General features: G+C 39.7%; 1 protein-coding gene across 4 annotated transcripts in view; it reads left to right on the forward strand.

The window, feature by feature from the left end:
• runx2a (RUNX family transcription factor 2a) overlaps window positions 1-25,145 on the forward strand; it is a 153,401-nt gene that overhangs the window by 96,772 nt on the left and 31,484 nt on the right. For all 4 annotated transcript variants that reach the window (XM_043682629.1, XM_043682603.1, XM_043682622.1 and 1 more), the window contains exon 5: window positions 19,998-20,174. In XM_043682629.1, coding sequence (XP_043538564.1) covers window positions 19,998-20,174 — 177 coding nt within the window. The remainder of the gene's footprint in view (window positions 1-19,997; window positions 20,175-25,145) is intronic.

A 25,145-nucleotide genomic window follows, 5' to 3' on the forward strand; every position in this document is an offset into this window, starting at 1 on the left:
TCAGCATGTTGGCTGGAGTTTTAAGGTCTGCTGATATCTTATCAGGTGTTGTAAGCTAACTGGCTTCATGATATTCCTTCTGTACAACTTCAGAGACCGTAGAATGTATGCATATTAAAAGTCTCAACAATATGGTATGTAATGTGATCTGTACTATATGTTTACACACGTAACAAATCTATTTTAGAGCTTTATAAGGGCAGTTTTACTGCTGAAAAATGGTCAGTGTGGATCACAGTTTCTCATCCATTATGTTCAGAAGAATTCTACATCACTGTTTTCTGAATTCTTTGATAAATACAACAGGTGAAGCCTTTAGCATGTGTAAGAATGCTTAAAGCCGAGCATATATCCTGAACTGCAGTTTTCAGGGAAATAATCTTTGGTTATTTTCAAGGAAGTTTTCTACATGTTAATCTCAACTCATGTGTGAAATATTATTTAACAAAGTAGCATGTAGTGTTTGACAATTCAATTAAGGGTACAAAATGTCATTTTCCATTTATCAATTTGGTTAATGATTCACAAATAGCGAGCCGAATCTAGATATTTATGGTAACAGTCTATTCTTAAATATAATAGAATGACAAATTAAGTGTTAGCTATTATGGCAGAACAGCAGCATATGGTGCATTGTATTTGTGGGATGAAGTTTAGATAGCCCATGGTGCTGAATTTCTGATCACAACAATGTTGATCTGGGGACCAGAGATATGGGTGCTGGAGTCACAACACTCGAGAAGCCAAAAGTTATTTGCAATCCTCTACTTTGTCTTGAATGTTGGTTAAGAGAAAGGCTAATGAGAAGCAACTTTAAAACGTCAGTGTAGAATGGAGCCTTTTGATATATAGCATTGTTATATACTGCAAATGGATATCTGAGGAAGTCAATTTTAGCTTTGTTGAGATTATCTCTTCAAATACTATTTTCCTTTGCTTGTTAAATATGGTATTGATTTCATCAAAATTTTGTCAGATATTGTTCAGATTCTGAGTGCAGCAGTCACTTAGTTATTTGGGCCTCACCTTTGCACAAGTGCAAGCTTTGTCTGCAAGGCTTCTTTACACTGGAGATGACATCAAGCTGCTTGTTTTGGCTCCTTGCCCACACTTCAGTAACGTAAATATCCTCTTGCACTCCCACGAGCATTCTTCAGCATTTGTTTGCTGCAGGCTGCTGGGGCAACTGCAAAAGGCATAATTTAAAGAGTTTTTTTTGCCGATTGTTATGGGAGCTCTCTTTCTCTTAGTTAGCTACTGTCAGGCTACAAGTACCAGTTTGTGCTTAAGAGAATTTATTGGGAGAAAATTACTGCATGACAGAAAGTCATTAATCATTTTCATTCTCATTTAATGGGAGGCTGCCATTTACAGTTATGCTGATTCCTTTTCTGGAGGCAGGTACAATAACAGGAGAAGAAACTAGAGGAGGTTACTGGCTCTTGTAAGTGTTGCAATCTTTGCACTGCCAGCGTCAAGCTACTGTTTTCAATTCCAGTTAAGTGTAGCAATGTTCAGTCAAAGAGTATAATTTAACAAGGATTGAATTTAACAGCAATTCATATTCAAATATTAATATTGAGTAGAGTATTTCAGATATTCAGTTACTTACATTCAAGATATATAAATTATAGATTACATTACATTAATGTCTCAGGTTTAGTTTGCTCCTGTAGCATCACAGATCAAAAATATTGACAAAGAACAGGTTAGGGTTAAATTCCAGAAGACAGTGAGAAAAATCTTTCTAGCTCCTGAAAGACTTAGCATTAGTGAAAATACGGCAAGATCGGCAGAAATGAGATTCTCGCTGTTGAAAGGAAAACAAGTTTGATTCTCCAACCATGTATTAAATGGGAATCTTGCTAGTGAGTGGTGAGAAGCTTATTTGCATGAATTTGCATACAATTAGCTTGTCTTCCTTTCCTAATCTCACCTCATTGATAAGCAGTCTCCTATTCTCCACCTAGCACAGAGAAATTTGGCAGCTACAATTCCTGACATGAAAATCAGAATGGATACCTGGAGTCTCCACCTCACCATTTGCTACTGCAAGCATCCATCTTAAGTGGCACTCACTGAATTCTCACAGCATAATCCACAGGCAGTGCCTGCCTGCAACCCAATGCCACTGCCCTATCCATGGTTCTGCAGTTCAATGCTGCTCTTTGTATTACACTGGCGCCTGTCATTGTAATGCTGTTGCCAGGATACTTTGCCCATGGGGACAGGCACCCAGCTGACAGATTCAACCAGGATGCATCTCATGACTCACTTACTTTGCACCCACTTGGATGCTCATAGCATCCCTTCCTTTTCTTGCCTTTTTGGGTTTGTTTCATCAGACAGAGCGTAAAGGCTCACAGCATTTCTGCATTGTGTTGCCGTTTAACACAAACACAAAGGCAGGTGCCTTGTCATGGTTATTAACATTCACTAGTCAAGGAGGTGGACATGTTGCTGTAAGGCACCAAGCTCCATCAATCTCACACCTGTACCAGATATACGTAGTAAACTTATGAAATGTGCTGTCGCCAAGTGGCCATGTCTCAAAACCTAAAATAAGCTATTCTCAGTCAGGTCAATGAGACAGCCTTCAGTCAAGGGTCCTGGCACAGCCAGGTGCAGCATTCGCTGTCAGTCCAGGAGCAAAGTGCTGTTATGTCAGCAAACATGGTATAAAATACATACAATAGGATCCCACAAGTGGCAAACTGGATAAGTTACAAGTTAATAATCACAAATAATTTTGGCAATACTATGGCTGGTCCATCAGCTTCAGAGAAAAGATAAATAATGTTAATGGGTGGCAGTGACCACAGCAACAGACTAGAAAGTTGGGGCAATACCATCTCAGACATTTGGCAGAACCCAAAATGGTTTTGGGTCCATTATCTAACTAATGAGTCATTGGGGTACCCATCCATTTAAAGGATTCAAACTCATCTCAAGTGGTAGCCACTGCTGAGACTGCAGTTAGCTGAGAAATACAGTAATGAACACCGCATTTGGAGCAACATAAGTGGAGTTTGACTGCAACAAATGAGGTAATGGTTGGTAAGGGCTGATGGGGGAAGCATGGTACTATAAGTACCAGAGATACTTTCATGATCATAAAATGGATAACTAGGAGACCTATTGCCAAACTTAGCCTGAAAGAAGGCTGCCAGTATTCATCAAGCAGTCACTATACAAGTCACTGAAAAATGCCAACGACAATGAGAAAACATACTTAATTAACCACTTTTATATTACAATGGCCTCTAAGCAGATGGCATGTCCTCCACCTTTCTTATCCCTGGCAGAATGTTATGGTAGCACAAAGGTAGCTAGCTCTCCACAACCCTTCCCCACCACTCTGCTTTTCCTCATCATTTTATGGGTCCACCAAGCCTGTTCTTTACACACTGTAAAATTGAACCCAACATTTCAGGTCTATGACCTATTATTAGAATTGCTGCTGCATTGCCAGTTCATCTGTTTTACTGATATTAGTTGAAGAATGATGGTTAGCTAGGATTACTTCATAAAGGGAATAACAGAAAATCTATTCTGGAATGCATCAATTTAGAAGTGACTATTGTGTCCAACAGCAGTGGAAGATAAAGCAACAACAGTAACTTGTATACTCTTTTAAGGCACAACATATTTCATGGTGTTGTACAAACTGGAGAGGGGCAATATCAGTCAAAGGAAAGATAAGAATCTATAGAGAAAAATAAATTGACAAATATTAGTTGGAATTAAGACTTTTGAGAAAATTGTTAAAGTGAAAAGATTGAGATTTTTAAAGAGTGTATGATAGTGGAAGAAAAGTGTTTCAGGTTTCTGCTATCAGTGGCTATACAAATTTTCATGGTATGTAAAGCAAAGGATGCAGGAAGGGATTTAGGTTGGAAATATTTGGAGAGCTAGGCTAAGGTACATATTTCAGAATATTTGAAGACAAGGACGATGCTTTTAACTTCAACATATTGGAGGTAATTAAGAGACAATGTAAGTAAGAATTGGGGTGATGGAATACAGCATCAGAAAAGACTGAAGCAGGTGGGTTATGAAAGAAGAAATGGAAGTTGGCAAGAAAATTGAGTCTAGAAATCACAAAAATGGGCTAAGGTGTTGAATCTTCCAATATGGAAACATTGACAATAGGAGCAGGAGTCAGCTATTCAGAACTTGGTGCCTGCATTATGATCATGGCTGATCATCCAACTCAACAGCCTGTTCCTGCTTTTTGCCAATATCCTTTGATCTCCCTTGAGCCCCAAGTGTGATATACAACCCCTTCTTGAAATCAGACTATGTTTGGCATTGACTGTTTTCTGGGTAGTGAATTCCATACTCTCTGGTTGAAAGAATACATCCTCATCTCAGTCTTTAATGGTTTACTCTGTATCCTTAGACTGTCACCACTATTTCTGGACATGTGGAGTGCAACGTGGGAAAGTGTGAGGTCATGCACTTTGTTAGGAAGAATAGAGGCATGGACTATTTTCTAAATGGGGAGAAAATTCAGAAGTCTGAAGTGCAGAGAGACTAGGGAGTCCTAGTCCAGGATCCTCTCAAGGACCTTTTAGAACAGAAATAAAAAGAAACTTCTTCAGTTAGAGGGTGGTGAATCTCTGGAATTCACTGCCACAGAAAGCTGTGGAGGCTTGGTCATAGGTAGATAGATAGGTTCTTGATTGTCAAGGGATCAAGGATTATGGGGAGAAGGCAGGAGAATAGGGATGAGAAACTTATCAGTCTTAATTGAATGACAAAGCAGACTTGATGGGCCGATGGCCTAATTTTTGCCACTATGCCTTGGCTTATCCAAATTGCATTTAAGCAACTCTGCACCCTCCTCACAGCTGACCCTCTCACTCAGCTTTGTGTCATCTGCAAGTTTGGAGATATTACATTTAGTTTCCTCATCAAGATTATTAATATATACTGTGAGTAGCTAGAGTTGAGCACTGATCTCTGGGGTACCCCACAAGTTACTGCCTGCCATTCAGATAAAGTCCCGTTTATTCCTACTGTTTGTTTCCTGTCGGTCAACCAGTAATTGCAGTAGGGTAAGTACAGATGGATGTGACTGATACTGCAGAGTTAGGGCGGCACGGTGGCACAGTGGTTAGCACTGCTGCCTCACAGCGCCAGAGACCTGGGTTCAATTCCTGCCTCAGGCGACTGACTGTGTGGAGTTTGCACGTTCTCCCCGTGTCTGCGTGGGTTTCCTTCGGGTGCTCCGGTTTCCTCCCACAGTCCAAAGATGTGCAGGTCAGGTGAATTGGCCATGCTAAATTGCCCATAGTGTTAGGTAAGGGGTATATGTAGGGGTATGGGTGGGTTGCGCTTCGGCGGGGCGGTGTGGACTTGTTGGGCCGAAGGGCCTGTTTCCACACTGTAAGTAATCTAATCTAATCTAATCTAATCTAATCTTGGTAATGTACAGGATGTGACATTTGAAACTCAACTTTGGATAAGATTATCTTGGTAATGTACAGGATGTGACATTGAAACTCAACTTTGGATTGAACAGAAAACCAAGATTTCAAACAGTCTGTTTCACTATTGCAAGAATCACAGTTGGAGTTGAAATTCATGGCAAGACAGCAGATGGGCTTAGTATAGCATGGAAAACTTAACAGTATGTCCCAGTATCAACAAAAATGGATTTTGCAAAATAACCAAAGTGTTACTTTAGACTTGGCCAAATAGTAGCCACAGATCACAGAAGAGATGAACAACTTAAGTTTACCTTTGTATTTGTAATTTATCTTCACATTAATGTCCCAACTGTAATCAAGCACTTTGTCTTTTATCATGAAACTGTTTCTAAAGTTCCCAACTTCTTACAATGATTGAATCCAGGTTCACACATTGCTAAGTTTTCTATGTTACTTCCTTGTGTAAACCATGTCTGCACCAACAAAATGAACCCAAACTTCAGTTTAGCAAATGCTTAATTTTTACATCATTATCTTGTTAGCTGGTTGACATATGTAAGGAATATTATTGCAAACCACCATACTCAGAACACATTCATCAGTCATTTTTAATATTTTAGGAAAACTATTCTTATTAATGAAAGAATAGAATAAAGAAAAAGCCTTTAGTTTATAAATATGGTGATGTGTACTTTGCCAATATGTATTAATTAATCAAATATTATTTCAAAGCACCTATTTTTCTTTATAGAAAATTAAATTTATTACCAAGTAATAAATAAAGTAGTTGCAGTTACAATATTTTAAAGTTACATTCCATTTATAGAATTATTTAACTAGTTTGTTGATTTCGAATGGGTGGAATCACAAAGATTACATAATGCATAATTATGGTAGTTTGATCCAGGAAAAGGAAATGATGCAATCCATTATGGGCTGGACTTTGTACTCAAAAGTGAATGAATGGCATCAGCTGTTTTCTGGGATTTAGTTAGCTACAGTAGTCAACACAATGGAGTCAATATGATGTTTATTTTTTAAAAAATTGGAATATCTTCAATTCCAGGGACAGGATAGAAAAATATACATTTTCTCACTTTCAGAATGAGACAGAAGCAGCTGCAAAGAGGTAAACACACAGGGCATGAAAACTGGTGTGATCAAGTGAAGGCTTGTGTAAAATATCTTTGCTAACAAAAGCACGTGCTATTGGTATTAAGAAAATACATAATTACATCAGGAACTACCTATATTTAAGCAAGATACATAGACTCATATGTTAATATAAGTAGTTAAACTTTCTTTGGGAAAGGAAGGGGATGTTATTTGTGTATCTTTCCTTTGAAGCAATTAACTTTAAGAACTCCATATGCTGTGTGTATATAATGTTGCAAGTTTGCTGTGGATCTGCAAGCTGCACACATTCAGAAAGGAGTTGGTTTGCTTTAATGTCTCCTTAATTACATCATGTGTTTTACTATTTTGAATAATTTTAACTCACAAAGTTAATCAATCCCTGAAAAGCAATTCATTATATGACCATTATTATTAGCTTGACAATCAGCATTACTAATACTCCTTTTGTACTTAAGATATAAATAAGATGAATTTAGTTAATATTTAAATCCCCCACTTACAGAGATGATGCTTGAACTCATTCTGGATTTGTCCAGGTCTCTGAATTACTAGATCATTGACATATTCACTGTGGTCTCATTATGGATTTCAAATTCCAGTATTCTGATCCAGTGACAAGGGTATATGTCTAGGTCAGGGTGTTGTGTGGCTTGGCGAAGAGCCTAGAGGTGATGGTGCTTCCACAATATACCTGCTTTTTTATTGTGTAAGGGAGGTAAAGAGAAGGGAATTGCCATTGAAATAATCTTTGTGAGTTTCTGCAGTACATCTTGTAAATTGTATATTCTACAGTCACAGTCTGCTGATAATAGAGATGCATATGTTGACTACAGTGGCATGCAGTTGAACAAAGTACTCTGTCCTGGATGATGTTGACATTTCTGATAGCAGTTGTGGCTGCATTCATCTGAACAAATAATGACAATTCAATCACAATTCTGGTGACAACTTATAGAGGTATCAGGAGATGAACTGTCTGTCACAGAGTATCCGGTCTATATATTCTATAGCATTTCACGAATGGTTCAGTTCAGCTCTGATCAGTGGCAACTTCAGTATGTTCATGATGGGATGATTTACAATGATAGTGACACTTTGGAAGCCATTTCTCCTACAGTAGAGTAAAAGCTCACAATTGACCCTCGAGCAAGATTTCAGCTGTTTTACCCATTCTTGTTTCAGGCCTTCTCTTCCCTTCATCTATTTTTTACTGTGCTTAATTAATCCCTTAGCATTAAAACAATTATTTGTTTGTACCCTTTAATTCATATTTCTTCCAGCACAAATATACCAGTATATTTAAAAACGAATGCAAGCCTCCCACAAGTTAAAGAAAATTATAGAAATGTACACTTTTGAAAATTCAACTTAATGTAACTATCTAGGCTAGTGCCAACAGTTAAGTGATGTTTGTATCTGCTCAATGTTGTCTGCATAGCTCTCTTTTAATCATTCTTGGTCATTTTGGTTCTGTTTCTCTGTCTTGCAATGCGTAGAATTAAACAAAATTTATATTACAGGAACAAGGCCATTTACCTCAATCAACTTATGCTGGTGCTTATGCTCCTCATGAATCTTATGAAATTTATTTCATTTTGCACTATCAATGTATTCTTTTGATCGTTTCTTGCTCATGTGCTTATTTAGCTTCCTCTGCTTCATGTCATTGTCCACCTTCTCCATCCGCACGATATTTTCTTTTCACTCTGAGTCTTCAATTGTTATCACTAAGGGAGTAGTCATAGAGTCATAGAGATGTACAGCATGGAAACAGATCCTTCGGTCCAACCTGTCCATGCTGACCAGATATCCCAACCCAATCTAGTCCCACCTGCCAGCACCCGGCCCATATCCCTCTAAACCCTTCCTATTCATATACCCATCCAAATGCCTCTTATATGTTGCAATTGTACCAGCCTCCACCACATCCTCTGGCAGCTCATTCCATACACGTACCACCCTCTGCGTGAAAACATTGTCCCTTAGCTCTCTTTTATATCTTTCCCCTCTCACCCTAAACCTATGCCCTCTAGTTCTGGACTCCCCAACCCCAGGGAAAAGACTTTGTCTATTTATCCTATCCATGCCCCTCATAATTTTGTAAATCTCTATAAGGTCACCCCTCAGCCTCCAACGCTCCAGGGAAAACAGCCCCAGCCTGTTCAGCATCTCCCTGTAGCTCAAATCCTCCAACCCTGGCAACATCCTTGTAAATCTTTTCTGAACGCTTTCAAGTTTCACAACATCTTTCCAATAGGAAGGAGACCAGAATTGCACGCAATATTCCAATAGTGGCCTTACCAACGTCCTGTACAGCCGCAACATGACCTCCCAACTCCTGTACTCAATACTCTGACCAATAAAGGAAAGCATACCAAACGCTTTCTTCACTATCCTATCTACCTGCGACTCCACTTTCAAGGAGCTATGAACCTGCACTCCAAAGGCTCTTTGTTCAGCAACACTCCCTAGGACCTTACCATTAAGTGTATAAGTCCTGCTAAGATTTGCTTTCCTTGAGCAAACTTGAGGGTCTAAAGGTAGATTAGTCCCCTGGGCCTGATGGAATGTATCCCAGGTGCTGAAAGAAATTGTGGAAGCTATAGCGGATGTCTTAGTGGTAATTTACCAAAATTCACTGGACTCCGGGCAGATTCCAGCAGACTGGAAGATAGCGAATGTCATGCCGCTGTTTAAAAAAGGTGTAGGCAAAAGGCAGGTAACAACAGGCCATTTAGCTTAACATCTGGATGCTATCATTAAACAAGAAATGGTGAGACATCTGGATGGAAAGAGTTCCATCAGGCAGATGCAGCATGGATTCAGGAAGGGAAGGTCACGTTTGACAAACTTACTGGAGTTCTTTGAGGATGTAACAAACATGGTGGATAGAGTGGAACAAGTGGATATTGTATACTTGGATTTCCAGAAGGCATTCGATAAGGTGCCGCATAAAAAACTCATCCATAGGATAAGAATGCACAGAGTTGCAGGGAATGACTAGCATGGATCGAGGCCTGGTTAACCAATAGAAAGCAGAGAATTGGGATAAATGGGTGTTTTTCTGGTTGGAGACCAGTACTGAATAGAACAGTAATTCCATCAGAGCATAGATCTTTCTTCATTTTTCTCTTTTTGTATGTAAATTCCAAAAGAGGCTTTTATTGCTATGATGTATCAGACAAGAACACTCCACATTACATACAATCATTCAATAAATGCAGGCATATGCTTGCTAACTTAGATATAATCATAACAGCAGCTGCTGCTGTTCCTAATCACTTATATTTTACATCTGCAGAACTATTTATATAGAATAAAAACTTAATTTGAATGTGTAACATGAGTTTAAATGTATTACCTGCATGGAGATATATTTCAAATTAGTATGCTTTGTTCAATAAGCTGATTATTTGACATGATTGCATATATAGTGACACAGACAAAAGTATAGGAAAAATTTATTTTGAATCCTTTCAAAATGTAATGTGATCATCGCTTGAGTATTGGTTTCTATTCCCAGAAATAAAGAAAAATACTTACAGTACATATTGCTGTATTATAGTAGCTGCTTCTCCATTGTAAATTATTTTTAATTTAATATGTTTATTCATGAAATAAATCCAGATAATAATCTACTACATTTATTAAACTAAAGAAAGATGTTTCTAAAATGTTCAAAAAATATCTTTGAAATCCAAAGCATCTTCTCTTTTCCTCATGTATCCATAGAGTTGAGTATGGTAGACTGAGCTAATCATTGCCAATTAGCAGAAGACAATTAGCTGGCTCAAGCAACATTTTTCTTCAGTTAGGTATTTATTTTTCTTCCATTAAAAGCAGCCAGTGCAGGCCTGATGGGCAGGCCCAAACAATACAAAGTGACTTTATTTTGCTTTCATTTGTTCCATTGTATTTATACAAAAACCAAACAGTGAATGCACCTGTAGGCTATTGTTTTTACTGTGAGTGTTTGTGTTTCTTTTCTCCTTTATAAGACGCAGTGTATGTGTACTTGACTATGATTGGGATGCTGAGAAAAAGGATTTGCGTGACTGACTTGTTTGCATGCAAAACTTCTTCAGAATCTGTGAATAATAATGATAGCCACAGCTGTTATTGGAAATGCCAGCGGATGATTTCAATATGCTCAGTCATACAGTCATTTGTGTATCACGGCTCAAAATATCACTTTACTAACAGGATGGACAGGAATTACTTTTATAAAATGCCCAGGAGCACTGAATCAATATCATACTTTTCAAATCTATCCAGTCCTGCCAATAACATTCTCATATATTTTGAAGACAATCTAGTTTGTGTTTCCCACAATGGAATGTCAAGTTTATATAAAATAAGGGCAAAACATCTCCTTATCTAAGAGATTAATAAACAACACACTTGTCCACTTGTTCAGATATTGTAAAGTGAATGTTACCTAGCCCTGGTATAATAATGCCTGGTATAATCATACAAAGAAACATTAATAAAATGTTTTAAACTCATGGTGAATATTTAATGAGTTGACATATTAATGCGGTCATTTCAAAAACTAGTGATGATCAACAATAGAACAAAGTTAGAATCATCGAATCCCTATACTGCAGAAGCAGGCTATTTGGCCCATCGAGTCCACACCGACCTTTTGAAGAGCATCCCAGCCAGACCCAGACCCCCTACCTTATCCCTGTAACCCTGCATTTCTCATAGTTAATCCACCTACACATCGCTGGACACTACGGGGCAATTTTGCACGGCCAATCAACCTAACCTGCACATCTTTGGATTATGGGAGGAAATCGGAGGAAACCCACGCAGACATGGGGAAAATGTGCAAAGTCCACACAGTTGTCCAAGGCTGGAATCAAACCTGGGTCCCTGACACTGTGAAGCAACAGTGCTAACCACTAAGTTCCCATGCCATGATACTTTGGCTGAAAGATATCTACCAGTTATTTTACCATAGAGACAAAAAAAACTGCAGATGCTGTAATCTAAAGTAGACAAGCAGGAGGCTGGAAGAGCATGGCAAGCCAGGCAGCATTAGGAGGTGAAGAAGTCAATGTTTCGGGTGTAACCTTTTATCCTAGGAAACCTGAATTCCTTTTGTGCCTCTGGTCATTTTGCTCAGCACTCACTACCTCCAACTCCCTTTTTTTTCTTCATAGGAATGCTTGAGCCATTCATTACCTGCCAATACCTTCTCTTCCTGTCACTCAGTCATTCTACGTCACCTCTCAACTCTTGTGTATTGTGTTCCTCTCAATCTAATTTGACATTTTCCATTTTCCTACTTTTTCTGTTGCCATTCAGATTTGAACTGCTGTATGTCAGATAACTTCACAGCTATGGTCTCTCTACATTTTTCAGATAACTCACTGAGGCACCCATCACCACAGTCTTATGAACGCCCACCCTTGAATGTCCTGATTTGTTCTCTTGCCAACATGTTTTCTGAGCATTCCCACTGGAGTTGTGGGATAACAGTTAAGTCGTGCTATGCTAACAAAATTCCTGATGTAGTCATTTCCGATATTGAGCCATAATTTACTATCACCAGTTTCTAATCCTTTGTGGCCTCAATGTTTCAAGCTTACTGAAGCATTCTCAAGTCAATAGCGAAGTAAGTGGAGTATTAACTATTAAGAACATTGAGTTGGATTGGCACATTTCATTTAGTCCTACTCAACTACCTCTCCACATTGGTCCATTTCAGCTCCACTCTACAATTACTGTTGAAGGTCTGAAGGCTCTGAACCCATTCCAAGCACTAACACTGACTATAACAGGGTGAGACCATGAACATGTACATCAGAAGAAGAAATGTTACAGGACAGACCAGACTTACACTCAATGATACCGTGCTCACAACCTGCCCACACTGGAAGCAGGATCGCTGTAGAGATGTGGCTGTCAGACTCAATGCTGATGAGGTTCCAAAAGCCAAGATCACCTTTGTTCACACACCAGTGGTATCATTCAAAGGAACTAAAGTGCTTTCACTGTGTTAAAGGACAAACCAATAGCTGGATGGTTTCCATACTCAGATTCTCAGGTAACTCAATCAAAAATGACAGAAACAATCACTGAAACCGCTTAAGGTTGCAGTTCAACATGCACAGTTCCTCCACAACTTCAGTTGCATTCCAGGACTTCAATCAAACCTCCCCAGGTGTAGCAAGTGAACTACCAGAATCCTTCCTCAACACAGCATGAGAACAATATTCAAAATTGACTTTGAAGGGGTGTAACAGTAAGGAAACTGTTAATAGTTAAACGTTAAGAGAAATTTTAATATTTAAATAATAATGATTTAAAAGGGATTGGATGAAGACTAAGGAGATGTATGATAATAGTTAAATCCAATCATGTTAAGGAACAGCATAAATCATTAGTGATGCCTACTCATGTTATTGCACATGGAGCTAGGACCTGAACAGCAGGGTTCTGTGGATGCTGTCTTCTACATACCCTTGTAAATATTGGGTATCGTTTTAAAAAGTTTCTTGGTTGCAAGCATCTCTTCAAAAGTCATCTCTGCTTACAACAGGAGCTAATTTCATCTGTGCCATTTCCAATAGAAGGGTTGCTGTAGTTATCATTATTATTCAGAGATTCTGGAATAATGAATCCTTTCTTGCACAGCCCAGTGACCACAAGTCCCTTGAATTTTACCAATGTATCAAGAATCACAACTGTATTTCCTTTCAGTATTTCCATTTTCTCCATAATAGGAGACTTGTCACCTATACCTTACTGTGAGTATCACTGCGATATCTTGAGTATGATTGAAATTTCCTCATGATTGGCCACAACTTGTTCCTTGCCCTGGTTATACTTTGCATCATCTGCCTTTCCCAAACTTTTGGGGTAGTAATGCTGTGTAAATCACCTCTGCAAAACCTTCACTTATGCCTCAGTCCATCTGCAGCATAAAGCATATGCATGGTTTTGTCACTTCCAGACACATCTATTATAATGCTTTATTTTGCCCATTCTCCAACATCTATTTGTCTACAAATATCAACACATTAAATTTTGCTGCTGTATCCTATGACATACAATGTCTTGTTTAACATATTTTGATTGGTGACATGCATTGGTTTCTAGGTGGCCTACCAATTCTACCAGTTTAATATTTTCATTCTTGTATTTAAATTCCTTCATAATATTGCTTTTCTTATATCTTCAAAATCCTGCAATCTTAGGCTTCACTCAGAATCAGAAATCTTCTCACTCTGCATTGTGAGAGGTCCTATCTCCAGACAATTAATACTATATGATGATCAGGGAAATACTAGACAAGCTCTCCTCCTTCCACCCTTGTTGTCAGACATGACATACTTCTTGCCAGGTCCCCAGGATTCAACAACCTCCTTCCCATCTACTGGAGCCTGAGCTGCCTTCTCCTGCTGCCAGACCTGACACTCTGCATAGCCCCCAGGGACTTATTACTTCACCTTGTTCCTCTCCCACCAGCAACCAACACCATTACCCCCCACCACCAGACGTGATACCTCTCCTCAACCCCAGGACATGGCGCCATCTCTCCTGAAATCTCCTACTCACCCTGACTTACCTGAAAAATACCATCAGGGCAGGATTTATACTCTTAATAGTAATGTCCTGGGGAGTGTTGCTGAACAAAGAGACCTTGGAGTGCAGGTTCACGGTTCCTTGAAAGTGGGGTCCCAGCTAGACAGGATAATGAAGAAGGCAACTGATATGCTGGCCTTTATTGATAAGTGCATTGAGTCTATGAGCTGGGAGGTCATGTTGTGGCTGTACAGTACATCGGTTAGGCCAGTTTTCAAATACTGTGTGTAATTCTCATCTCCCTGCTAAAGGGTTCAGAAAAGACATAAAAGGATGTTGCCAGTTTTGGAGGGTTTGAGCTATAGGGAGAAGCTGAATAGGCTGGAGGTATTTTCCCTAGAGCATTGGAGGCTGAGGGGTGACATTATAGAGGTTTATAAAATCATGAGGGGTATGGATAGGTGAATAGCGAAGGGGGAGTCCAAAACTAGAGGGCATAGGTTTAGGGTGAGAGGGGAAATATTTAAAAAGGTCCTAATGGCCAACTTTTTCACGCAGAGTGTGGTGTGTGTATGGAATGAGCTGCCAGAGGAAATGGTGGAGGCTTATACAATTATAATATTTAAAAGGCATCTGGATGCCTATATGAACAGGAAGGTTTAGACCGATATGGGCTAAATGCTGGGAAATGGGACTAGATTAATTTAGGATATCTGGTCGGCATGGACGAGTTAGACCGAGAGCTGTACATCTCTATGACTCTGACTTACCTGGCTCCAAGTTATTTACCTGGCCACCTACCTATCCAGGACCTTATCTGTTACCCAACATGCACCCTACCTGTCTAGCACCCTATTTACGTGACCTCGTACCTAACTGACGTGCTACCCACCTGGCACCCGACCTTTCTGGCGCTCTAACCTCACACTTACCTTGTGTACTTACCCTTCCACAGTAACTGTCAAAGTGGCTGTCTATGATGTTGACCTTTATATCACAAACGTGGCAACTGAAGGTTGCACAATTGTGGATATTATTTGCCTTTCCTCGACCATTTGGCATTTCAAGGGGCTTGTCAGATTTAAAGTGCTCTCCCCATTCATGAAGGAGCCCTGATCAGAATCTCTTGTTGGAAATGCAGAGCTCTTCATTGATATAGAAAGGAGAATAATAATCTCTTGAGTGGTACCTTACCCAGTTTCTTTTGCAAATCTTTTCTCACATACCTATTGAGCATTTTATAATCTGTTTTTATGTTGCTATTTATGTCCCTTGCTAATTTATTTGGTATTCCATTTCTCTCTCAATATTAATTTCAAGGTTAACCTTTGCTGAATCCTAAAATCTTCTTAATCATCAAGCTTCCAGTTCTAAGACAAAAACAGAAAATTCTGGAGAGCTCAACCAGTCTGGCTGCATTTGTGGAAACAGAAACTGAGTGCACGTTTCAAGTCCAAAGACTCTTCTTCTGAACCAAGTATGACTCTTGAGACTTGAAACATTAAATCTCTTTCTCTCTCCACAAATGCTGCTGGACAGGCTGAGTTTCTCTTGGACTTTCTGTTCTCATTTCAAATTTCCAGAACCACAGTGTTTTGCTATTATTTGAGGCTTTTTGACAATATTATAAACTTCTCCCATTAATCAAATGTCATCTTTACTTTCCCTTGTTAGCAATGGTTAGACTACTTTTCCCATGGACTTTCATTCCTCAGAGCATGTAATATTCATCACAAAATGTGATTTCTTTCTATAAATGCTTGCCATCACTTAGCTATTGTTGTATTTTTGAAATTGTTTCACATTTGAGGTTAACCAACTTAGATTAGATTAGATTACTTACAGTGTGGAAACAGGCCCTTCGGCCCAACAAGTCCACACCGCCCCGACGAAGTGCAACCCACCCATACCTCTACATTTACCCCTTACCGAACATTACGGGCAATTTAGCATGGCCAATTCACCTGACCTGCACATCTTTGGACTGTGGGAGGAAACCGGAGCACCCGGAGGAAACCCACGCAGACACGGGGAGAACGTGCAAACTCCACACAGTCAGTCGCCTGAGGCGGGAATTGAACCCGGGTCTCGGGCGCTGTGAGGCAGCAGTGCTAACCACTGTGCCACTGTGCCACCGTGCCGCCCACTTGTCTTTCATAACTACATAACTTGTTTAGATTTCTGATTACAGTCTTTTTTACTAAGTCACTATCAAATTCAATTGTCAGTTTATTATGATTATTACCTTCTCAAAGCTCTTTAACAATGCATCATTGCACAATATAAATTAAAAATAGCCTCTTTCCTAGTTGCTTCCTTGACATACTAATCTAGAAGATTATCCTGTACACACTCCAATGAAAAGATTATGGCTGATGCCATCTATGGCCTCAAAACTATGACACAGTCCCATCAAATCTTGTGGTATTGAGGTCAGTCAGGCTTGTGGTGAAATTCAGTCTGAGACTGCCCCCATTTGGAGTGAATTCCACATTGGCCTCAGACTCTTAAATCTCCCTCAGGAACCTGTGCCTAAAAATATGAGCCATCTCGCAGAAACTCCTCTCAGGCCATTTTATTTGGTGCAGAGGATGGTCCCGTCCAGTTGCTTCACCCGTGTCAATCTCCGAACACACTGTAGTATTCTGTCTTGCCAGCTGCAGGTCTCAGGGACCACAGATGGAAGCTCGCTATGTGAGAATACTCCCCTTTTCTGTTGAGGCTTACAATCTTATGATCTTATGGATTTTGTGCAGAGGGTGTTGCATGCAGTAGCCCCACATGATAAAAGGTTAAGTTGTTTACCAGACTCCTGTGCTGCTTGTGTTTTCTGCGGTCTTGAGGAGTCCATGTTCCATGTCCTATGAGATTGCACGTCCTATTTTGCTTTCTGAGGGCACTATAATCTACCACACACTATTTTTATTTGAAGCTCAGATCTTTGCCCACTTGCTATGAGGGATATGGGCAGATCAGAGGATCTGTTGAACCTGGCCACACTGGTTATAATCAGTCCCAGGTAGTGGGTGGTTGAGGTTATGATTGATCTGACTGCCTGCACTATTTTTATGGTTATGTTTGTGCCTGGATATCATTGGAGAAGGCATGAGCAGTGTCCACTGACAACTGACGCCTTCCATTGCTAATGGGCACTGCATGGGCTGGAGTACATTATCAACTTCAAAAGTGACATTTTAATTTGAATTTTGTTCATTTAAATTTTTGAACATTTGATTTTGTCACAGTATCCCTTGAAACCAGTTTAATTTGGCTCAATTTGATTTAAGGAGAAAGTGAGGACTGCAGATGCTGGAGATCAGAGCTGAAAATGTGTTGCTGGAAAAGTGCAGCAGGTCAGGCAGCATCCAAGAAGCAGGAGAATCGACCTTTCGGGCATGAGCTCTTCTTCAGCCCTTCTCCTGCTCCTTGGATGCTGCCTGACCTGCTGCGCTTTTCCAGCAACATATGTTCAGCTCAATTTGATTTAATTAAGTTTAGATTTTGGGGCGGGACGGTGGCTCAGTGGTTCGTACTGCTGCCTCACAGCACCAGAGACCCGGGATCAATTCCACCTCGGGTGACTGTCTGTGTGGAGTTTGTACATTCTCCCTGTGCCTGCGTGGGTTTCCTCCAGGTGCTCAAGTTTCCTCTCACAGTCCAAAGATGTGCCAGTTAGGTGAATTGGCCATGCTAAATTGCCCGTAGTGTTAGGTAGATTAGTCAGGGGTAAATGTAGGGGAATGGGTCTGGGTGGATTGCTCTTCAGAGGGTCTGTGTGGACTTGTTGAGCCGAAGGGCCTGTTTCCACACTGTAGGGAATCTAATCTAATCTTTAATTGACTTAAAAGAACTTCCATGAACTTGTCCTCTCCATTCAGACTATAAATTCGACTTACACATTGTATATCAACCTTAAATCTCACAGGATTATTGTATTACCTTTGTTCCATGAAACTTCACTTTCCTGATTTATACTGTGTCCAACGCTTTAAACATTATTAGCAGGAATATAAATTACTTCTTCTCTATCTTGTTTCTTATCTCCACCTAAAGAGACCTTACATTTCTGAGCTAAGATTCGTTCATTCTCCTGTTGGTCTATTTTTCCACTCTCTCCTAAAATAAGCAATATTAACTTGACAAAAAGCTAAGAGAACTGCAAAAGCTGGAAATCAGAAAAAAATGGAATTGCTGGAAAAATTCAGCATCTGTGGAGCAAAATCAGTATTAATGTTTCAGGTCCAGTGACCTTTCAGAAACTTTGTGGCTCTTTAGCTACATCTAATAGCTATTAGTTTAACTGATCCCATTTATTTCTAGCTGTGTAATTACTACATCTGATTTGTTATGAGTGCTTCAAGTATTTTGATATGGTACAGTTGGCTTTAACTATTTTCGTTTTTAACTGATGTCACTCATGCCTTTCGTAAAGTGACTTTCCATTCCCATTCCACTGGCTTTATATTTACCCAAATTACCACTCTGCTCTACAATTTTCTCTTAATGTTTTTGAATGGACCATTCCAAAGTCCTTCGAACGTCACATTCCTGGCCTACTTCATTAGTTAAATCCCAATTGACTACTGTTGTTATTTGATTCAACATGATATTGGTTTAGGTGCAGCCTTTCCCAATAGAAGTCACCTCTTTCTCCAGAACATGCATGTGCTCAAAAAAAATCAAATCTTATGATTTCTAGACAGGCATCTAACCTTCTAATCCATTAGAAATTTGCACAAAGTTCAATAATAATCCAAAACAGTGTGATTTTGCTTTTTAATTTGGATCCTAGCTCCTCAAACTCCCTTAGTAGAACCTTACACTTAGTTCTTTCTATGTCATTGATTCCAATGTAGACCACAACAACTAGATCCTTCCCCTCACATCCATTTTTCCCAAAGCTTGAGGGAATGTCTTTAAATCTGGAACTACAGGGAACAGTATCTGTACCCCTAACTTCCCAATTCCCCACTAGTACTACATTCATTTTTATTACTGCCACTTGAATCATTTTATGTATAATAGTGCTGGGTCAGTTTGCCCATCTGCTTTGCAAACTTTGGCCTCAATCACATAGACAACCTTGTGCTTATTGGATAATAGTAAAGTGAAAAGCTCCTTCAGCATTAAACATGGGTCCTGTCTGAATCACGGTCACAACTCATGTCCCTGATCACCAATGAGTTCTGCACCATTAACTATATAAGGAGTGCAACTGCCTCCTCTTCGTCTCCCTGATGCTTTGCATTGTCTGCAACTCAGAGTTTAGTTTAACTTTGAGGTAAAGTTTCTTGAGATGCCAACATTTATTGCCAGGTTCATGATACTCTCCACAAACTAAATAATTATTGATTGTTGTAAAAGTCAATCTGGTTCAATTATGTCCTGTAGAGAAGGAAATTTGTTGACCTTACCTGCTCTTGGTTACATGTGACTCCAGATTCACAGCAATATGGTTGATTATTAACTGACCTCTGAAGTGATCTAACAAACCACTCAAAGGCAATTAGAGGTGTGCAACAAATGTCAACCCTGCCAGTGACACTCATATACTATAAAGACTAAAGAAAAGCTCAATATTTATCCATAACTTAGTTTCACTGGTGTTGTAACCTTACTCTGTTTTTGTGTCCTGTGCCATTCATGGACTACTGTTTATCCACTGCTCTACTCTCCACCTTGTACTTTCCAACTGCTCTGCTCTTGGACTCGTCCTCCTTTTGTGTGGTTCTCAACTGTTATTATGCTGGCTTATCTCTGGAGCATCTCCAATATGATCGGATTGCCTTTGAGAATAAATTCCTATTTTTACAGAAAAGCCTACATTTTTAAGCATAAGTGGCTACAAGGCAATTTTTGTAGATTGCTATTTTGTTTTCTTCTAACCAGGACACAGACAGAAGCCTGAAGACCAGCCCAAAGTTGGATTATTCTCAGAACGTCTCAGTGAGTTGGAACGCCTTCGCCAAACTGCAATGTCAGTGGGTGCCACAACACGGAGTCCTCGTCCTTCTCTCAATCCTGCACCAGCTCCTTTCAGTCCTCAGACAACACCTCAGATTGCAGGTATGTACAAACTTGAGTAGAGTTGACTGCTGCTTGTGTTGTGATGTTCAAAACTATACTTCTAACTCTCTTCATTACTAATAAGTTTGTACTTATAATATTTACGTTTATTGAAGTGCTTGTAAATGGAGATTGACAATGTGTATTCAATTGTTGATAGCATAATATCTGATGAACCGAATACTTAAAAAAGTTGTCTTTATTTTTTGAATTCCTACATATATTGATGGCAGTTCATGTTAAGGTAACATGATTGATTGTCGTCTTCTTCCTTTTGCATATACTGTTTACCATAAGCATATATCTATTTACTTAATCTCCAAGTCAATCTTCTCTCTCCTCCTCAAAGGTGTTGACTTCTGCTGTACAATTCTATTAGGGGTGCGATAACCCTGTGTTGCCTTACCGAAGTGGTCATTATTCATGCATGAGCCCAGGAAGTTAGTAAAGCACATGGTTTTGAGTCCAAATTTAACAAAAAAAGAACAGTGCAGCATAGGAGCCTTTGAGCTTTGTGCCAGTATCCTTCTCAATGAGTTACCTCAACTAATTCTATTCTCATGTCACTTCTCATAATGCCATTCGTATCTCCTCTTTCCAGGCAACACATTTCCCTCCATAAATGGATTGTTTCAGTAAGTTAAATATTACTGGAACCTTATGTTCATATTCAAATTTGACACTATCTTTGCACAGCAACTTATATATCTCCCTTTAATCTTCAATAACAACTCAGTTTTATAATGAACTTCTAACACTGAACAAGGATAATACTGTGCTTCTTACATCTATAACACAGTTAAAGTGTTTGACCACGGGTGATGGGGTTGTTTCATGTGTGTGTCCCGGAAATGTCCTCTGAAGCGTTCCACACGGAGGCATCCTGTCTTCCCAATGTAGAGTTTACACTACTTGATGTTCTTGATGTAGAGTTTTGCACAATGGAATCAATGCGAATACAGACATGCATGAAACAACCCCACTGCCCTGTGGCTAAACACGAACTCCCTCTCCCACTTCCCCAAAGACATGCAGGTCCTGGGCCTCCTCCATCACCAAACCTTACCACCTGACACCTGGAGGAAGAACGCCTCATCTTCCGCCTTGGGACCCTCCAACTACATGGGATAAATGTGGATTTCACCAGTTTCCTTATCTCCCCTCACCCACCTTATCCCAGATCCTACGTTCCAACTCAGCATTGCCCACTTGACCTGTCCTACCTGTCCATCTTCCCTCCTCTCCGACCTATCACCATCACCCCCACCTTCATCTACCTATCGCATTCTCAGCTATCTTCCCCCCAGCTCAAACCCCCTTCCATGCATCTCTCAGCCCCCTTGGCCCAGAAGCCTCATTCCTGATGCAGGGCTTATGCTCGAAACGTCAATTCTCCTGCTTCTTGGATGCTGCCTAACTGACTGTGCTTTTCCAGCACAACATTCTCGACTCGGATCTCCATCATCTGCAAACCTCACTTTCTCCCACTGCACCACAAAGGCCAAGAGTTCACTTTACACTAATTCATGCTCTTGATGACACCTGTTACACATCGAATTTTAAACCAAAAATTCAATGGGAATACAGAGAAGCAGAACCAGGCAACCCAGTGTAATCTTCCTTACTGACCATTGGCAAACATAATACTTTAGCAAAGGGCCAACAGCAACTAAGTGCAAGCTTTTAAACTGTTTTAAAGATTTCTAACAGTCTCATGATTGTTGTGATAGCATGTTGCAGGAATCATGGTGTGGATACTTATTTTGTTTTGAAAAGCATGAATCACATAATTCGATTCCTTTTTATAACATAAGCATCAACCCAGGATTTGTTTTGTATGACTTACACACACAACTAGAAATATAAGTGCAATCTAGTGAATCTGTTCTTGTAACCACTTGGAGTGTTCCCTTGAAACAGTAATCATTTAGCCATTATTGACCAATGAATCTAGTCACAGGTAAAGAGTATTACGTCAATTTTCTTCGCAATCTGTGGCAGTTTACAATCTATAGCAATGATTTACAGGTAGCAACCAAGTGTAATATATGTAAATTATCTTTTGACACGGTAAGAACATGGGTTGTAAGGAAAATGCAAGGAAGCTTCCAGAGGACTTGGATAGGCTGAGTGAATAAGCTAGAATAAAACAAATGAATGTGAGATGAATGAATGTGAAGTTATTCATTTTTGTAGAAAGAAAGGCAGTATATTTTTGAAATGGTGGAAGGGAGGAAGTGCTGGTGATCAAAGGGATGTGAGTGTCCTGGCTAAACAAAACACTAAAAGTTAGCATGCAGGTGAAACAATCAATAAAGAAGTCAAAGTATATGTTAGTCTTTATTGCAAGGGGACGTGAGTACATAAATAAAGTTGTCTTTCTAAAGTTGCGTAGAGTCTTGGTGATTTCTCACCTAACGTATTGTGTACAGTTTTGGTGTCCTTATCAAAGGAGGGTTATATTGCCATATTGGGATTCTAAGGGAGGTTCACCAGATTAATCCCTGGGATGGAGGGATTGAGGAGACTGGATCTATATTCCCTGGAGCTTTGTAGAATGGGGGTTGACACTTACAAAATTATTATAGGGTATGATGGGGTGAGTGTAGAAAGGTTGTTTCCCCTGGTTGTTGAGCCTTAAAGCAAGGACTTAATGGCAGGGAAGAGGTAGCTCATTTAAGTTCAGTGGTGAATCTTTGAAATTCTCTACATCCAGTGGCTGTGGAAGCTCAATCATTGAGCATATTTAAGATAGATTTCTGGAGACTAATCATGTCAAAGGATATGGAGATAATGCCAGAAATTAGCATGGACATAGATGATAAGGCATGATCTAAATGCACTCTTGATGGGCTGAATGGCCAAATCCTCATTCTATGTTCTTTAGTGGATATTCCAAAATAGGAAAATTTCAAGTCAACTGACTTCAGAGATATTAACATCCAGGTTTTAGAGATTTTTGCCACTTAACAAAGAAACAAGTGAGAGCAGATGATTGAGGGAACATGTAAATGAAAAAGAATGGAGATCACAGAAATCTTTTCATAGAATCTCTACAGTATGGACGTAGGCCATTCAGATCATTGTTTCCACACTGACCTTCTGAAGAGCATTCTACTCAAACTCGGCTCCCTACCACATCCCTGTAATCTTGCATTTTCATAGCTAATCCACGTAGCCTGCAGATCTTTGGATTATGGAGCATCCAAAGGAAATCCACGCAGACACAGGGAGAACATGTAACCTCCAGACAGTCAATCGCCCGAGGCTGGAATTGAACCTGGGTCCCTGGCGCTATGAGGTCATAGTGCTAACCATTCAGTCACTGTGCTGGCCCAAATATGACTGGCAGGATTCGAACCTGCACAGGAAATCCCAATGGATTTTTAATCCAGCACTTTCACCATTCTGCCACTGCTGGAGGCCCCATAGAATCATAGAACCCCTACAGTGCAGAAAGAGGCCATTCAACCCATGGAGTCTGCAACGACACTCTGAAAAGCATCCCGTCCAGTCCCTGTTACTTTGCATTTATTATGGCTAATCCACCTAGTCTGCAAATCCCTAGGTACTATGGGTAATTTAGTATGGTCAATCCACCTGATCTGTACATTTTAAACTGTGGGTGGAAATCAGAGCACCCGGAGGAAACCCACACAAAAAAAGGGAGAATATGCAACAGTTGCCTGTGGGCGGGTTGAACCTGGGTCCCTGGAGTTGTGAAGTGCCGATGGAACACAGAACAAAAAGTAAGACATTGTGCACAGCAATGACCCAAATGCTCAATTTTATTTAGATACATTCATTTGAAAGAATTGTGCCTCTAAAAGAAGTGATTTCATTTCTCCATGAATTCAATTGCTCAAGTGCACATAAATGCAAAGCTATTAAACTCTGTGCGTGGCTGATTATTGAGATAATTGATAGTTAAACTAGAGTTGGCAGCCATTCACTTCTTGCAAAATAAGAAGACGCCAGCTACGCCAACAAGTCTGTCTCAAACCTGTCAGGATCTGACATGCCATGAAGTTTTGTTTCTTTCATAACAAGATGCAACAGGAAGTACATTGATTAAACAAAAAGGATATACAACAAACATTGTACTTTCCTGATAAAATGCTGTGAGCATATTTTTGTTATCAACCTATTAACTCAAGTCAAATTAAGTGAAGGTCCAACTTATACTTTCCTATTTTTGTTCTTTTAATGATAATATATTGGATAAGTGTAATTTATTGCAAGAACAGAGCACTTTGTTATTCTGCTACTCTCCTGCCCTCTCCATTGGGAGGTGTCAGGGAGTCCAATGATGATCTCCTGCTGTGAATCTACAAGTTAATGTTTCCTCAGGCCAATGCATAACAGAAAGCTGAGGATAAGGCTGGAGCAGGGTTTTCTTTTGCATTTCATTTCAGAAAGTAAAAATGGAGATATTTTTGTGACTTATTTTTGAGAACCTGCTATTAGGGAAATTAAGGTAATTCAAAATATTGCTTTGTGCTCACAGGATAAATTGGTGCCTGCGTTATTGGTATAAGATAGCCATCCACAGTTTATGTCAGAAGAGTCTGAAACATTTCTGAGTAAGAATACAGCCAAACACACTACAGAGGAACCTCAATTATCCGGCATTCGATTTTTCAAATTTTGGATTATCTGAACAAGATCACAAGGTCCTGATGTTTGGCTAAACACTGTTATCCGGCGTTCCATTATCCAAACAAAATACTCCCTCCATCCATGTTATTCGGATAATCGAGATTCCTCTGTAATTCCACCAATGCTTTCGACACTGAATGATGCTGTGTAAAGATTTGTACAGATTTTGAAGCAGTGATTATATAAGTATTAGTAAGGTGACACACTGGGCAACAATTTCCATGTTTCTCTTCAAGACATACTTGACAATTTTCTGCTCTTGTACAGAATAACTCCACTGTCTACTATCGGTGGCTCACTTTAGAGTTTAAA

This window comes from Chiloscyllium plagiosum, chromosome 3, assembly GCF_004010195.1.
Source record: "Chiloscyllium plagiosum isolate BGI_BamShark_2017 chromosome 3, ASM401019v2, whole genome shotgun sequence".
Classification (NCBI taxonomy): Eukaryota; Metazoa; Chordata; class Chondrichthyes; order Orectolobiformes; family Hemiscylliidae; genus Chiloscyllium; species Chiloscyllium plagiosum.